We start from the raw sequence: 15,228 nt of genomic DNA, 5'->3' as shown, positions 1-15,228 counted from the left end.
CTACGTTCCCAGAAGCAGAAGGATTTAAACAATACGAGCCTCCACCCTCCTCCAAATCTATTACCACTTTCTTCTACGTGGTTTAACAAATTCTCCAATATTTGTCTGAAACCTACTATCCCTGGACAGCTGAATGGATATTTTACTGCACATGTGTCTCTGATTACAATATATTACCAGTAATGATAATTGCCTGGATTATACTTATCTGTTTCTTTGGCTAATAAACTATAAAAGACCACCAGTGAAGATGTAATAAAATGCAGCTGTTGTAGCGAAAGCCTTTTTCTAGGTCAAAGCAAGTTTGGGAGAGGCTGGGGAGGACTGCCTCTGCGAGGGGGAGCAATACCTAACTGGAAATAAGAAGAGCTCCTCAAGGCAGCTTTCATTAATCTGAAACTTTTATCCTAGAAACGTTGCTGGGGTTTATCTGCCAGCAGGACAAGGGGAGGTGCAAGCTCTGCATTTCTCTCCTGCATCTCATTAGCCTCAAAATGGACCCTTGGGCTCCTTAGAAATGTTCCTGGCTGCACGACTCGGCCGTGCACGTACCTTCGCTCGCAGAGAGTCAGAAAGAGGGAAGGAAAGGAACATTTTTCTGCTCGGTGTGGAGATGCAGCCTCTCTGAGCATGAAACATAAGCTGTTTAAGAGCACGCAGCAACTCTTTGCAGGTGCCAAAGGGCAGGAAGGGGAAAAAAAATACCATATTTGAGTCCAATGGAAATTTAGGAAGTTTGAGAGAATTGCCAAGACTGGAAAGCTGCCGGGACGCTGAAGTAAACGCCCTTACGTTTAACTAAGGACTGGACTGATAACGGGCGAGTTGAACCTTACACCTTGTGAGATGCGCTCGCAGGCACCGCGCTGGTACCAAGGAGCAACAAACCAGCTGCCTCCCCCGCCCCCGCAACCGTGTCCCGCAAAACTCCACTATTCCTCCAGTATTTCCCTACGGCAGGAATAATATAACGTGATCTTGCATAACTGCCTCAAACCCAAAGCAACAGGAAAGGGTTCTTCCCCTTCGGCACCGCCTGTGCTACGGCAGCAGCCAGACCAGCGGCCAAACACTGCACCATCGCAGAACGAGACGGCGGTGATGTGGAAATGGCTTCGTGGTCTTCAATTAACGGCCCCATACCCCGCCCCGGTTGAACAGGTTTGCAGGGAAAGGGATTCTCTTTCACTTCATCAACTAACACGGGTTGGGGAGGCGGAGAAACCAACATAAAGATTTCAGAGACACAAGCCCTTCTTCCAATTTCAACAGAATGCTGGAAGAAGAAGTTAATGTATCTTTCATGAGGACAATCTAGATAATAAGCAACACAATTCCACAGCACAAGCCTGGGATTTTTTACTTTCTTTCTTCATTTTTTTTTTCCTAAATAATCAAGAATTTCTGGTCACGGATAGACAACCAAGGTAAAACTCGAGTCACCAAACATCCCTCGGATAGAAACACACTTGTAACCTCATGTGCTAAGCGGTATATGAGATTTTACTTTCAGATTAGGGCAGAAACAACAACTTTTTTAAAAAAACAAAAACAAAAAAAAAAAAAAACAAAAAAAAAACCCCCAGCCTGTGTCAAACCTAAACTAAAATTGTTATTCAGCAATTTGCAACACTTACTGTCATATTAAAGTAATTTTATTTTATTTTCGCTCGCTTGCTCTGTTCTTGTTACAAAATAGCAGATCTCAGGATTTCAGAAGACATTTGGTGCGGCAACCGAAGCACTCCTTACATGTTTAGGGGGTGCAGCCTGTGACACGGGTAATGGCTGCCAACGCCGGTGGAAATTGTGCAGAGGGGAATTGCACCAGATGAGACCTGGGCGACAAAATTGCCGCGGTGCCGAGGCACGACTGAGTACTGACGCACCGTACGGCACCAGCTAGCAAGGAACTGGGGAAAGTATGGAAACCTGCTACCAGAATAATACTGTCAACAGCTCTGGCTCTCGCTCTCTGGTAAGGATTTACTTCCAAGCCGTGCAATCTGCGGATGGGCACGGTTTGGAGCGAGGTCTGACGCCGGCACGCTCCCTGCCACCTCTCCTGCCGGTGACAGGGTGGCTCCCGGCACCACTCTGCGGTGGGCTCCCCTCCATGTGCACCCCAGGCTGACCCTTCAGACCACGTGTGGTCCGAAGCTTTTCCTGCAGAGGTTTGCAAGACTTTCTCCAGGGTCTGAGGCATCCTGTTGACCAGCCCAGGACGAGGGATGCCGGTGTCTTTCTGTCCCTACTTCCCCCTCGCTCCCTGTGTAGCTATGTTGGCTCTGCAACACCTCTTTCCTGCATGGATTATTTATAAACACGGAAGAACTTTCCCCAAAAGCAAATTAAAAACATTTATGCGCTTCTCCTTTTTTATTTAGAAAACTCCCAAAGGAAAGAAATTCTTGTTCCAACAACAAACGCCCACCACCCTGGGCTGGATGGCACTGCCCGTGCCTGCTGCCCGCAGGGGATCTCCCCGCTCGGTTTTTCTCCTTCGGCTGGAGCAAAGTGTTGGTAGTGACTGACAGAGAAACGGAGAGAAGTTGAATGCTTTAATGCATTCAGTATTACTCATCTCAGGTGTTCTTTAAAGTACCGATGAAGACATCTGGCAAGCTAAGACACAAGAGGTCTTCACCCTTGCCACAGAGTATGGACTCAGCTAAACCATCCCACCTCCCCATGCCCCAGCTGTAAAGCCATTTTGTTACAGGGACATGAACTATTACCTCTTTAGGAAGGGCTGATTTCTAACCTGACAACATCTCTTTTGATGATACACATCCCTAAAGCTCACGGTTATGACAAACACTCGATATGGCTCATAAGACAACGCTGGTACTTACTTTTTCAAAGGCTCTATGACTGTCTTTTGGATCTGATTCACCTGTTGAAAGCAAAAAGGGATGATTATATGTCAGGCTTGTCGAAAAAGCCTGTTTGCACAACGATACGTGTTTGCACAGAGCCTACCATAGGATGATGTGGGCTTCTGAGCACAACCACAGTGCCCTTTAACCAAAAAATAGCAAACTTCTCCCTTGTGCTCGGGATGAGCTGCAATCCCCAGTACAACCGGAGTCAGAAGAAGAGTAAGATTATAGAGAAACTCATGTGGGAAGAGTCTTGGAGACGATGACGACGAAAAGGGAAGGAGGAGATACCAACAGCACCTCGGCACACCCCGCTCTCCCCTTCTTCAGCCAAACCCACATTCACCTTCTCCTGGTTGAAAGAGTCCATCCTCTTCATCGCTGTGTCAAAGGCTGTGACCATCTCCAGAAAGCTGGGCTCCTGTTCGCACAGGGGGTTCGACAGCAGGTCCGAAGAGATTTTGACGGCCGACTTGGACATGGCTGTGGGCAACGGGAGCGTGCAAAGGAAAGCAGAGAGGGTCACGTCTCAGCGGCTGCCTGCTGGGACAGCTGCACAACCCCGCGTTGCCAGGGCTGGCTCCTGCACCTGCAAAGGGTGGCCGTGGGCAAAAGTCAGGGAGTTCAGGCACCGAGGAGGGTTTAGCGCAACTTTCCAGGAAGATATTCAACATTGGTTGAGGGAAAAGAAAGGAAAAGCCACCAATTCATTCACGTAAACACCCAGAGAACTGTTTTTATATAAGTTAGGTCTGAACCACTCCTATGTACAGCTTGTGATGTTGCCAGAAATAATACCAGACTAACGAAAGCACTGTTCTCTTAAAAAAAAATGTAGATAGGTTTTTTTTTATACGTCTTTTCTCAACAGACTATTAAGTGTCACTCTCAGTCTCACTACAGCTCTTCCACAATGAGAAAAATCACAGTCCATTAAGTCTTTCAAATGGCTTTACAAAAATATATATCTGAAGTGGATTTAGTGCTGGTGGAAAAGGACCAGACTGACAGGAGTGGAAGACGAGGTTTCTCTTGTACTCTCAAAATAGGCACTACACAGGCAGCAGACACACAGGCTGGCTAAGCACTTTCCCCTCAACGAGCCTAAATTTTCTTCCCGTGGAGACCAACCCCGCAAACCAGGTGAAAACGCAAAGGCTGAAGTCTCTTCCGAGCCCAAAACTGTCACCAAGAAATACAGAAACACCAGGTCACACACTGATGGCCTTCAGTTCCTGTCTCGCCAAGCACTTCTGCTTGCTTTCCATCAGGCACATCTCTCTTCCTAACCACACGCTTGGTCTTCAAAGGGAAAATTAAATCCCTGTGACGGGACCGCTACAAAAGAGTAAGAAAACAGCTAAGGTACAGAATGGGAAAAAAAGATGAATAAAAAGGCAAGCATCAATATAAATGGGAATAAAGAAAAAAAAAGTCATGGGTACTAAAAAAAAATGTTCTTTTTCGTCAGCACTGTTGCTGGAAGTTATTCCAGTTTAAGATCAGAAAGCCAGATGCTTGAGCCGTGCTACAGATGAGCTTTGGAAAGACTCCTACTGTACTCACTCAGATATTAAAAGTTAAAGTCATCTGAATAATGGGGCTTAAGATCATAAATCAAGGGGTTAAACATTCTGATTTAAAGGTTACACACAATTATACAGCGAGCTCAGAAGCTAAATAGCTGCGAAGCTCAACGCAGAACGAGATGCTAACTACGGAATAACAAAGCTACCGTATCCATCTATTATCCAAACATTAAGGGTTTAGGCATTTAAACCTTTAAACAGATGGGATATAATCCATATGTGTGACCACATCTGAGGAAGGATTTGTGCCAAAATGGGATGGAGTTAAGAATGGCAGAACTCCTTCAGCTGGAAGAAAAATTAGATTCCCTTCATAAGGAGAGGACTGAAAGTGCACTGTAGCGAGGGGAGCTGTGGTGAGCAGCGGGGTGACGCCGGGAGGCCAGAATCCGGGGCTTTTCAGGCACGTTCAGTGAGACTTCGGGGCTGGCACTTCCCCTGCGCCACTGCCCTCACCTGTACAGCTCTGAAAAAGCAGCCGTGGTGGGCTCTGCGGTTCCCACTGCAGCTCTGCAGACCCCGGCACACGCTGCATCCCCCCGGTGCGCAGGGAGCCGGGAGGGCATCCCCCGGTCCCACCTCCACGTGCCCGGCCGTGAGCCCGCTCTTGAAACTCCACAGGCACATCACTGACCTGGGAGAGGAGAGCATCGCCTGCCCCTCAGGATGGGCTTCAGAGGGTCTTTGCTAACAAAACATGTGGGATGCGACTCCAATTAAAGGAAGTGACTTTAGAGAGTCACTGATTTTTTTTTGGATCACAATAGAAGAGGTAGAGAACAGCCAGGCACGCTCCAGCGAGCAAAACTGAGCCACGGTGATCCAGTGGGTCTCACGTGCATGGGTCTAATCTCATTTCAAAAGGAGAGCTTTTGTCTCCAATTAAAGAACATCCTCCTGCTCCTTAAGATCATACTTTGTTTGGGAAGAGGGTGGGGAAGGGGGTTAGTGATCTTCAGCCGCAGTACAGAGAGTGCTGCTAATAACCCGTACCCTGCTCCCAGCCGTGCTGCTGCAGCTGGCAGGGCAGCGGCCGAGCCTCGCAGGCACATTTTTGTGCAGACGGAGGAATCGGTCTCATTCTGAGCTGAGTATTTTTTGGCAGAAGGTGGAGACTCGAGCCACCAGGTCCAGTTTGCTAGGGAGTGTTTGCAGGCAGTGAATAATCAAACCCCTCGGCACAGAGGTACAGTGGAAGAAATAAGACACTCGGGAGGACACAACAACGCTGCTACATCGCCATCCTCGTCGGATATGGGGGCTGGAAGCTGGCTGAGCAAGCGCAGCTATCTCCTCTCAGGAATGGGCACTGCCAGGTGAGGAAAGCACTCCTCAGTGCTCGATCAGATCTACCTCCTTTTCCTTCAGCCATCCCTCACCAGACCACATTCAAAATCTTCCCTTACACTCATGATTTCATGCCTTTAAATGAGAAATCAGATCTTACTGGATCTGGCCAAGGCTCATTTGTGACTCTGCCATGTAGCAGAACGGAAAAAGAAAGTCCTCCCACAGCTCCTCTGGGACTTGAAATGCTCCATATAAACAACGCCCACTGCAAGGGAGGGGAGGGGAATCCTTAACAAGGAAAAACTTACCAAGGATCCCTGACAATGACCAAAGTCCCCAGAAAGGGCAGTTTTCACCCTGGAAAGGAGCCCTGGCACCGCCGGTTACCGGTGCCGTTCCCACAGCTCTCCCTGTGCAAGCACACGCACGTGCCAGCACGGTTCTGGGAAGGGTGGGAGAACGCAGGCAAGAGCTGGGATCCGTGTTTATGTCTGGCAATATCCGAGCTTGCACACAGACATACACACAGGTGAGAGCCTCTCTCATGGGAAGCCCCAAATTTGCCAGCCCTCCCGCTGGCAAAGAGCCCGGTGGGGCTCCTTCCCACTCCCCTGCCCCTCCGTGAACCAAACTCCCACGAGATGAGTGTTGGACCAGTCCAGCCCACACCTGTTTGCGCTGGTACATCTGCCTTGGCTCCAGAGCTGTGGGGGCCCGGTACAAATAGGGACTACTCCAAACCACATGCTGAGAAAAACCATCTGTGTTTAAAACAGCTCCTCGCTGCATGTTTCTACAGGCTGCCCTGTTCGGTTCAATAACTGGCATCCACCGAATCCACTTCTCCCAGCTCCCCTTCGCCAGATCGCTCCATCTTCTCTCTCTCGTGTTCGTTGAAAGCCTGCGCCACATGGTGCGGTCGCACTGGTTTCCTACTAGAGAAGCTATGAATGGAGCGGGCAGGGGCTGCCGTGCCTTGGGCTGGGACACCTGAAGGGCAGACGTCACCCCGCGCAGGCAGCAGCGGGCAGCTGCGGCGGTACACGCAGAGATGACTTGTTTATTGCTTCCTACATCGCCCACTGCCACAAGGTCAAGCCAAAGCAAGCAGCCACCAAGGGAACGGGCAGGGTTACCCCTGAATGAGAGCTGCTAGGTCAGCAGTTCGTATGTGAAACACTTATAGCGATGCCTATGTGGTGCTCTGCAGCCCCCCCAAAGCCTCATCCCACCTTCCTTTGGCTGCAGATAGCATAAGATGCCCTCGACTGAAGTGGGTGAATATGCGTTGCTCAATCCAATAGGCTCAGCCGGAGCCTGCTCCTGCCTGTCTAAAGTGAGAACCAGAATAATTGCTCCTCTTTTTCGGTTGCAGAAACTGAGGCAAAGAAAAGAAAGTGACTTGTCCAAGGCCACACAGCAAGCTGCAGCGCAAGAGATAGGGACTAAGCCCATAACACACTTTCTGTTCCCTTGGTTGAGATACTGCTCGGCAGCCCTCATGCAGATGGCCTTGTAACTAAGCAAACTGAGTGGGACTGAGATCTAGATTTGTTTTCCAGACTTGTCACAGATTACTCATGTGATCTTGAGAAAGTCACTTCATCTCTTTGTGGCCAAGTTCACAGTCTATGTATCCTACAGTCACATACCCAAGTCTGCATCTGTGCTTTTCTTCATATCCTTCTGAAGTTTTTTGGTCTGATCTTCCAATCTGAAAGATGGGAGAACAAGGCAAAGTCTGAATCTTGGAAAGAAACAAACCGAAGTGTATCATACGTGCAACAAATCATTTACGGGCTGAATATGCTGGCTTCTGTTGTGAGTTAAAAATATCCAGGCAAGGCTTTATGGAGTTCAGTGCTGCTCAACCTTTTCTGGTTGTTTTCAGATGGTTTTCAACCTTTTCAAGTTGGTGATCTCTTATTCAAAGTCACATATTTTCTTAAGTCCTCACACTTACCGCAAATGCTAAAGCCAAACGCTTCCAGATGATAAGCGTGAGCTTATGTGACACAGTCAGTGTGGTAAAACCAATATTTGTCCTCAGAGGTGTTGAGCTGTTCAGTGACCCCACAGGTTTCTTCAATTTTACACTCTTTACTTTAGAGCTGCCATAATCTGCAAACCTCAACCCCACTGCAAATACTTCTTAGGACACCTTTGAACACCCAGCCGCCAGAGAAACTCTGAAGAATTAGAAATTACAGGCTGGTAAGTGATTTGCTGGGTGAAGTTTCCCAGGAAGACGCAATAAGAGGGCACAACAGAGAAGTATGCGACTGTTCCTGTTTTACCAGTGTGGTTGATACTTACTGCTGAAGCTTTCCATATTCCCTTTCAAAGTCTCTCTCCACCTGTGGAAAGAAGAGATGGAAATCAGCTCAAAGGTACTGCAGCAGAGCCTGGAGTGGCAACTACCTGTGCAGGGAAAGCTGTCCTCAGGAAATGCCTACGTGAACCCAGAGAAGCATAAGCTGCAGCTATAATGGGAATTACGCTTCAAAAGTAAACGAAGTCTTGGGTTTTTTTTCCTTCAGACTCTCTTAGAGCAAAAGACACTGCCACCAACAGCGTCAGCTCATTCCAAGGATGTGCTCCAGCACATGATTTGGAAGCTGACAGAGTAAATGGGAATGCCTTCAAAGCAGAGAGATGGCAACTTAGCACACCCCGACACAGGTGCCCGCAGCTCAGCTCGGTGCCGGCAGGGGATGAGCCTGCTTTCCTCTTCCACGACCGTCCCAAAAGCTCAGAGGAGGCGCTTCTCCTCCAGCAGCCTGCTGCAAACCGAGACCCTGCCGCGGGTCTGCCCGTGGCTGGCTGCCAGACCCCCCACCCAGCCGCTCTCTCCTTCCCCATCCTCAGCAGGACGGGTTTTCTGCCCCCAAACCTCTCAAGCCGTTACCGAGCCCTCCAGTCTCTGAATTATTTGCCCCTTTGATATGCCCCTTATTCCTGCAATAGCTCCCTCTGATGAAACACTTTCAGCTGGAGCAGGGGTCCAAGCGGACTGCGGGACCTCGCAAAGGGAGGAGAAACCTGTGCTGGCAAAGAGCGCAGAGCTAAAGAACAGCCTTCTCCCGATGCTACATCAATGACTGCTTCCTCCTACTTGCTATCTGGCAGCAAATCTCCAGCGATACAAGATATTTTAAGGAACTTTCCTTCCATGCTGACTGTTTTAACACACGCTTAAATATTCATTCCACACCTCATCGACCAAATAAGCAAATGGATTTCAGTTGACCAGCCAAGAGTAAATACATGCGCTTTTGTTGTCATGGGATCAAAACTGGGTTCATTTGTGTTGTCAAGCTACCATGCTATTAAGGAAATGCTAAGTGTTGCAAGCAGCCAGGACTAGAAGGATCCAAAGGTTTGTTCCAAATCTTCATGCTGTCCTCGGGATTTCAAACCCAGGCTCGATGTAACACCATTATGTGAAACCAGAACACAAAATAGGGACATTTGCTTTTCAGTCAAAATTGCTATTAAAAAACCCAGTATTTTAAGATGAAGCCCAGTAATCCCAGTTTTTTTGAAACCTCCTTTTCTAAATATCTTGTTGGGCTGCACTTTCAGATACACTTGAACTCTGCAGCGATGCGACCAGCCCGGCCTGAAGGCAGCCGGTGACCCGCGTGGCGAGCGTGCCGAGTTTCAGCCCCATCCCCAGTGGACAGCTGTCCACGCCATCAGCTCCCACCATCCGGGGGATGCACGCTGGCTCTTCTCTACTGACAAAAAACCTCCACCAAGCTCCAACTCCCTTTTGTGCTGCTAAAAATGGTCGCCGGAGAACAGGCATGGAGCAGTGTGGGGGCAGCTCACACGACTTCTGCCTGGTTCACAGTTCTGCAGAAATCCGCAGCAGCTGGTGCCTGGAGGTCAGGTAACCAGCACATAGTAAAAATCACCCTCGATTTCTATGGCTGTTCCGGCTGCTAAAATAACCAGGGAGTATTGCACTCTATTTATATGCCTTATGTGTGAATTGTTTTGGTTGCAAACCAGAGAGGGTTGGGCACGACTCAAAAATATGTCCTTTGAAGGCTGGTGGTATCCTTCCCCTGGCATGGAGCTCCAGCCCTCTCCACGTTCCGGAGGTTCTTCCTTGTGTCTGCTCAGCAATCAGTTCCCTCCAAGAACCGGAGGGTTTGGCCATGAAATGAAACTACCTGCGAAGATCCACGGTATCTGCCCCTTCCCTTTTGCTGTTCGATTCCCCCGTTACCCTGCAATGAGCGGAGACGAGCAAAAGGCATCGTTGCCTAATGGATACGAAGGCAGGCAAAACTTCCCCATCCTGCGACTCTCCGGGGTGATGCGAACCCCCAAATCTTTCAGGGCTTCCAAGCTTCCCCGAAACACCCAACCCCGGTTAGCCTGTGCGCTTTCTACATATGATCGAGCTGAATCTACAAGGCAGCACTTCAGCTGCCCGGCCTGACTCACATCTCCAGTGCCATCTATGCAGAGACAGCTGCCCAAGGATTGCTCTTATTTTTCACGCCCACAGTAGCAACTGGCTACCAGTCATCACCGTCTGCAGGCTGATGTAACCCTCCCGGTCATCGCTGCTCTCGCTTGCATCGCCGGAGCCCAGATATACGACACAGGCAGCGAGGAGCAGGGCCCCCCATGCACTAGAGAGAGAAGACCCGCTCCCACCGCGCAGGTATAGAGGCGGCAGCGACCGGCGGATCAGAGGCGTGCAAGGAGGACAAGCCGAGAGCAAGCCAAGCACGTTTTGCAGAGTACACAGTAATTCCCGCTCCCAGTAGCAATCATCAATGGCCGCACATACCCAACACTTACGGCAAAAGGCTATGGATAGGATTATCACGTTAAGAGTAACGAGAACAAGAAGTACAGGCAAGAAAATTACAATATCCTGAAGGGAAGTTTCCGTAATATTAAAATAATCCCACTTCTCTGTAGCCTTTTTCTGAAAACTCAAAAATCAAATCGTGTTTCTGTATTGAACACTTTTTCTTCTAGGCAATACAGGCTAGTTAATGCAAGATCGCTCGTCTCTGGGTTTTTATTTAAATCTACATAAAGAACGAGGAGTTCTTAAAAGCACTGAAATAAAACCACGCTCTTCTTTTTCACCCAGTTATTTTTGTTTGCAAACACAGGGCCTTCCACCTGTGATAACAACCCTCCTGCTTTAAGGGCAATATCATAATCGACACCATGGTTACAAGGCAATGAAGCAAGACCAAAGGCAACACTACAAAGAGATGGAAATAAGGGACTGTGATGAACCTTCTTATTCCCCTGAGGTTAATTTCTTTTCCTGGAGGAGGAGGACTAGCTGATTTCTACATGTTCCAGTGGTCCCAGCCTCCTGTGGGTCTTGGGAAAAAGAAGGAAGGAAATGCTTCCTCCTCCCTCCTCTCCAAAAAAACAGAAACCCACATAATTAGGCCAGAAATTCTGCTATAACCTGGAACTTCTCCTGAACTTTTGCCATCCCATCAAACAAGAGGAGATTCCAGGCAAGTAACGCGGGTGAATGCTCGCTCTGCATCCGACAGCGGAGCCCTGAGCCAAAGCAACCCCGTAGAGTGCGGCTGTATCTAGGACTTCACGGGCTTTGCCACCCAGCAAGCTCCCAAACCCCCATCTAGCAAGGCAGCTTTCAAGAAAGGCTGCTTAGGTGTCACGCTAGAAGGGAGAAAGGATGCACCTCCGAACCGCAGAGACCGCTTATTTCCTGCTGAAGATTGAAGGAACAGAGTGAAAAAATGAGTAAAATTATTTAACTGGCGTCACTTGATTTCACCCCACCATTTCTGTGACATTTACTCTGTTATTTTGGGATTTCCAGCTCGCTGGTGGAGCCCAGTGGAAAGGCGCTGACGGCCGGCAGCTGCAGTGGAATCCTCCTGCTCATGGAGCACCTCCGTCCAACGTCCCTGGGGAAGGCAGAGCTGCTGGGATGAGTCAAGGAAGGGAGGCTTGGCAGGCGCACGGGCCCACAGCTCAGGTCTCCACTCCCTGCCAAGCTGACTCACCCAAGGTTAGCCAGAGAGGAGGAGGAAGGCGAGCCATCTGAGTCAGCCCAGGCCAGAGCACTGCCGAGGGAGAGAGGGAGGGAGGGAGGGGTAAAACCTGGGTGATGCGAAGAGTCTGGGCACTGCGCTGCCCCATCCCAAGAGAGGATAAGAGCTGGCTGGCTCTCCCTGCTCCCGACCCGGCTCCGCACCCCGTGGGGACGCACGGCCGGGTCTTCTTCCTGGCTACCTGCCCGCTCGGATAACCCAAGCCCTGGTGAAGAGCAGGGTACAACCCTGGGGTGACGCAGATGAACTTCAGCAAGCTGGAGCTGCAAGAGAGCTCGGAAGACAACAGCAGCTCTGGCTCCAGCGTAACCTCTGCTCGGACCGAAGTTGTCCTGGGGGAGGGAAGAACATCTCTGCCATAAGAGGCTTCATCGCTGCATCGGATTTGAGCAATAAACATTCTGCAGAGAGATATAATTCTAACAGGTTTAACTTCTATCACTGGGCATTAGTTTAATTGGGCTGTGTTACTGTGTCCTCCATGGCTCCGCTGACAGCAGGTCCTCTCTGCGCATTAGATCCTCCGACCCGGCTCCCGGCCTCTCGGCAAGCCCGGTGACAGCTGCTCTTTTCAGGGGAGAGGAGGGGAGAGATTATGCTGTCTGGAATTGGATTTGCCCAGGTTAAGGTGGAAACAAAGCAGAGGCATGTCTGGGGGGCGGGAGATCACTTCAGTTCACCAGCCGATATTTTCTACGGGGGTTTCCTTCTACCTGAAGAGCTAAACTGTGGCTGACACCATGCCCTTCTTCAAAGGATCAGAAGCGAGTGGGCATAGGGAGACATGACTAATTCCCTCTGCAGCCTAGGCAAATTGCTTTTCAGTACTACTGCCGGCCTAGATCTGACACCATCCCCAGCATCGTTTCATCAAGAAAAGAAAAAAAAAAAGCTTCGCTGGCGAGCTAAGCCTCGCTCGGCAAAGCAATTCTCCCCTCTCCCGCGCTCGAGTTACATGCCTCATGGAGAGCCAAATAAGTTAGATCCTAACAAATGCTTTCTTTTTTTCCTCCCCCCCCGCCCTCTTTTGTGGTCCAATCTCTGTGAGTGGGAGATCCTCTACCCACAACCACTTCCCTTCTGATGGGCTTGGGATGCAGCCCTGGAGATGCCACACCTTCCCACTTCCTGCAGCGGGCTCCAGAGCCCAACATCTGGAATATCACAGACCTCGGCGGCTACCGCTGTTCCCAAAAGCCCGCACAGATGGAGCTTCTCAGCCTGCAACTGGGAGGTAAAGTTGGGGGCCTCGAGCTCGCTAGAGCTACAAAGCAGCCCCATCGCTTCCACACGATGCTGAACGCCTCACTCCCAGGGGAGATCGGTGGTTTCCTGCCATTTGTTCTTCTTTGAAGAGCTGCACTTTACACTTACTGTGAGGTTGCAAGGCTTTGGGCTTCCTGTTTTCTGCTTTCCACGTATCTGCTGCCTGGAAAGTATCATCACCATCAACATACGGCGAGTGGAAGCCATTTAAAAACCAGCATCTGACTCTGAGCTACCGAGTTGTTGACACAAAAACTTGTTCTTCTTGGAGGAGCTGAGGAAGAAGGGGAAGGAAGGAAGGAAGGAAGGAAAGGGAAAAGGCCTGGAAACACTCGCATTGCTGAATGAACCTCTGCCTGCCGGATATTCTGAGCTGTTCTATTTAATACACACACATACATACATATATATATATAAGCAATGCCTGCCAACTGCCTCAGCACATACCAGCAGCTCAGGGGAAGGCAAGCTCTCAAAGGTGCAACCGTTCATCTGCACGGAGCCCAAGCTGCTGCCGCAGCTCGGGGACAACTGATTTCAGCAGCAAAGGAGCACGGCACAGGGGAGACAAGGTCTCTCAGACAAACCTCTCGCCAACAGCAAACGCAGCAGGAGTGGAGGGAAATCGGCAAGCACTGGCAAGAGAGAAAATATAGTCAACTTGGATGTGAGAACGGGTGGGATGGACACATCCAAGAAAGCTGGCCAAGACACCCAGAGCTGCAGAGCAGTTGGTTCTTGCAACAGCCTGGAAGGACACCGGTGTTGGAAACACCGGGAAAGAGGACGAGAGGCAAAACCTCATGGAGCAAGGCAACGGGGGGTCTCCTGAAATGAATGGGAATGGGTGTGAAGACCTGAGGCTGGTGGACTGCCTTTCCTGGGGGACCGCAGACAGCGGGTGGCCAACCCCTGGAAAAAGGGCAGCTGAAGAGATGCAAAAAACACTGAGGGATTTTATCAGTCCTTGTCTTCATCACCTGCCTGGCTTAAACTTAGTACTGGCAGTTTGGAGCCATTACATAAAATCGCTGTTCCACAGCAGCAAATCCTTTAAACTAAAACATGTCAATCAAGCCATCAAGGGAGTGGCAGAATTAGCCCTCTGCCTCCAGGGGAAAATGTCATGTCCCAAGGAGAAACTGCCCCGTAAACACGAGTGCCCACGCATCCTGAGGAATTAGCCGCAGTGAGTGTCCTAGAGAGGAAGGATCAGAGATGTTAGTCTGTTCAAGGGATTAGGTCACCAATGCCGTTATAAAGACAAGGTCTCCACCGCGCTCGCTGCTGGGGCACTTATTTTAGAGCAGGTATGCAGGTTAGTTTTCAGGGACAGCTACTGTCAGGTCCCACAGCTTTTTTGTGCAAGGGACAAAGGCAAAGACCATCTGCTTAAGAAGGGAAAATACCACAGCCAGCTGCAAGCAACAGCACTTGGGATAGGAGTCTCAAATACACGAGAATACAAAATGCTTTTTTAATTTGCTTTTAAAGCAAATGCTGTGCAGCACAAATTAATTCACGCCCGAGCACTAAGCATCTCAGCTTATAAGCCTTTCTTTGGAAACAGTTATATTCAGCGATCTGAACCACTCCTCCTCCTCCATCTGCTCAGAAAGGATGAACAAACAAGCCATTGCTGAAAGAAGGAAGGAAGGAAGGAAGCCCGTTCAGCCATCTCCGAGGAAAACTGTGCCAGACCAAAAGAGCTCTTCCCCTCACCCCCCACCCCAAAAAAATAAAAAAAAAGAAAAAAAAAAAAAAAAAGAGAAAAAAGAAACCGATCCCAAACCAAAATACTCTCCCTGGTTGGGGCTCCCCCTCACTCCTCGCACGAGGAACCGAGCGCTGGTCACACGCGGCAACAGGTTCTGCTCGCTCACATCTCCCTCCCACGCGCGCGCACACACACGCGCTCGCAAAATGGGACGAGTCAAAGTGCCGGCTTGACTCATCAGCCACATGATCAAAGGCTGGATCTAAAAAGGGGGAACTGGTTTACTCACTGTCTTGGGTACAATCTGTTTCTTGGGCTGCCCGATCTTGAATGGTATCCTGGAAAAGAGAGAAGGAACGTGTAAGCAAGCGATGCTGGCCTCAGACAGCCTGGCCCCGCGGGTCTCGTCC

The 15,228-nt window shown here is 49.7% G+C and overlaps 1 protein-coding gene across 1 annotated transcript in view; it reads right to left on the bottom strand.

Annotated features, from left to right (window-relative positions):
• Positions 1 to 15,228, bottom strand: part of BIN3 (bridging integrator 3) — a 40,430-nt gene that overhangs the window by 14,695 nt on the left and 10,507 nt on the right. Inside the window, exons 2-6 of the mRNA XM_064472553.1 lie at positions 15,108 to 15,156; positions 8,078 to 8,118; positions 7,414 to 7,475; positions 3,229 to 3,365; positions 2,856 to 2,896 (exon numbers count right to left, since the gene is read on the bottom strand). Coding sequence (XP_064328623.1) covers positions 2,856 to 2,896; positions 3,229 to 3,365; positions 7,414 to 7,475; positions 8,078 to 8,118; positions 15,108 to 15,156 — 330 coding nt within the window. The remainder of the gene's footprint in view (positions 1 to 2,855; positions 2,897 to 3,228; positions 3,366 to 7,413; positions 7,476 to 8,077; positions 8,119 to 15,107; positions 15,157 to 15,228) is intronic.

The sequence above is a fragment of the Phalacrocorax carbo genome, chromosome 24, assembly GCF_963921805.1.
Source record: "Phalacrocorax carbo chromosome 24, bPhaCar2.1, whole genome shotgun sequence".
NCBI classification, from domain to species: domain Eukaryota; kingdom Metazoa; phylum Chordata; class Aves; order Suliformes; family Phalacrocoracidae; genus Phalacrocorax; species Phalacrocorax carbo.
This window is presented reverse-complemented; position numbering and strand designations above follow the sequence as displayed.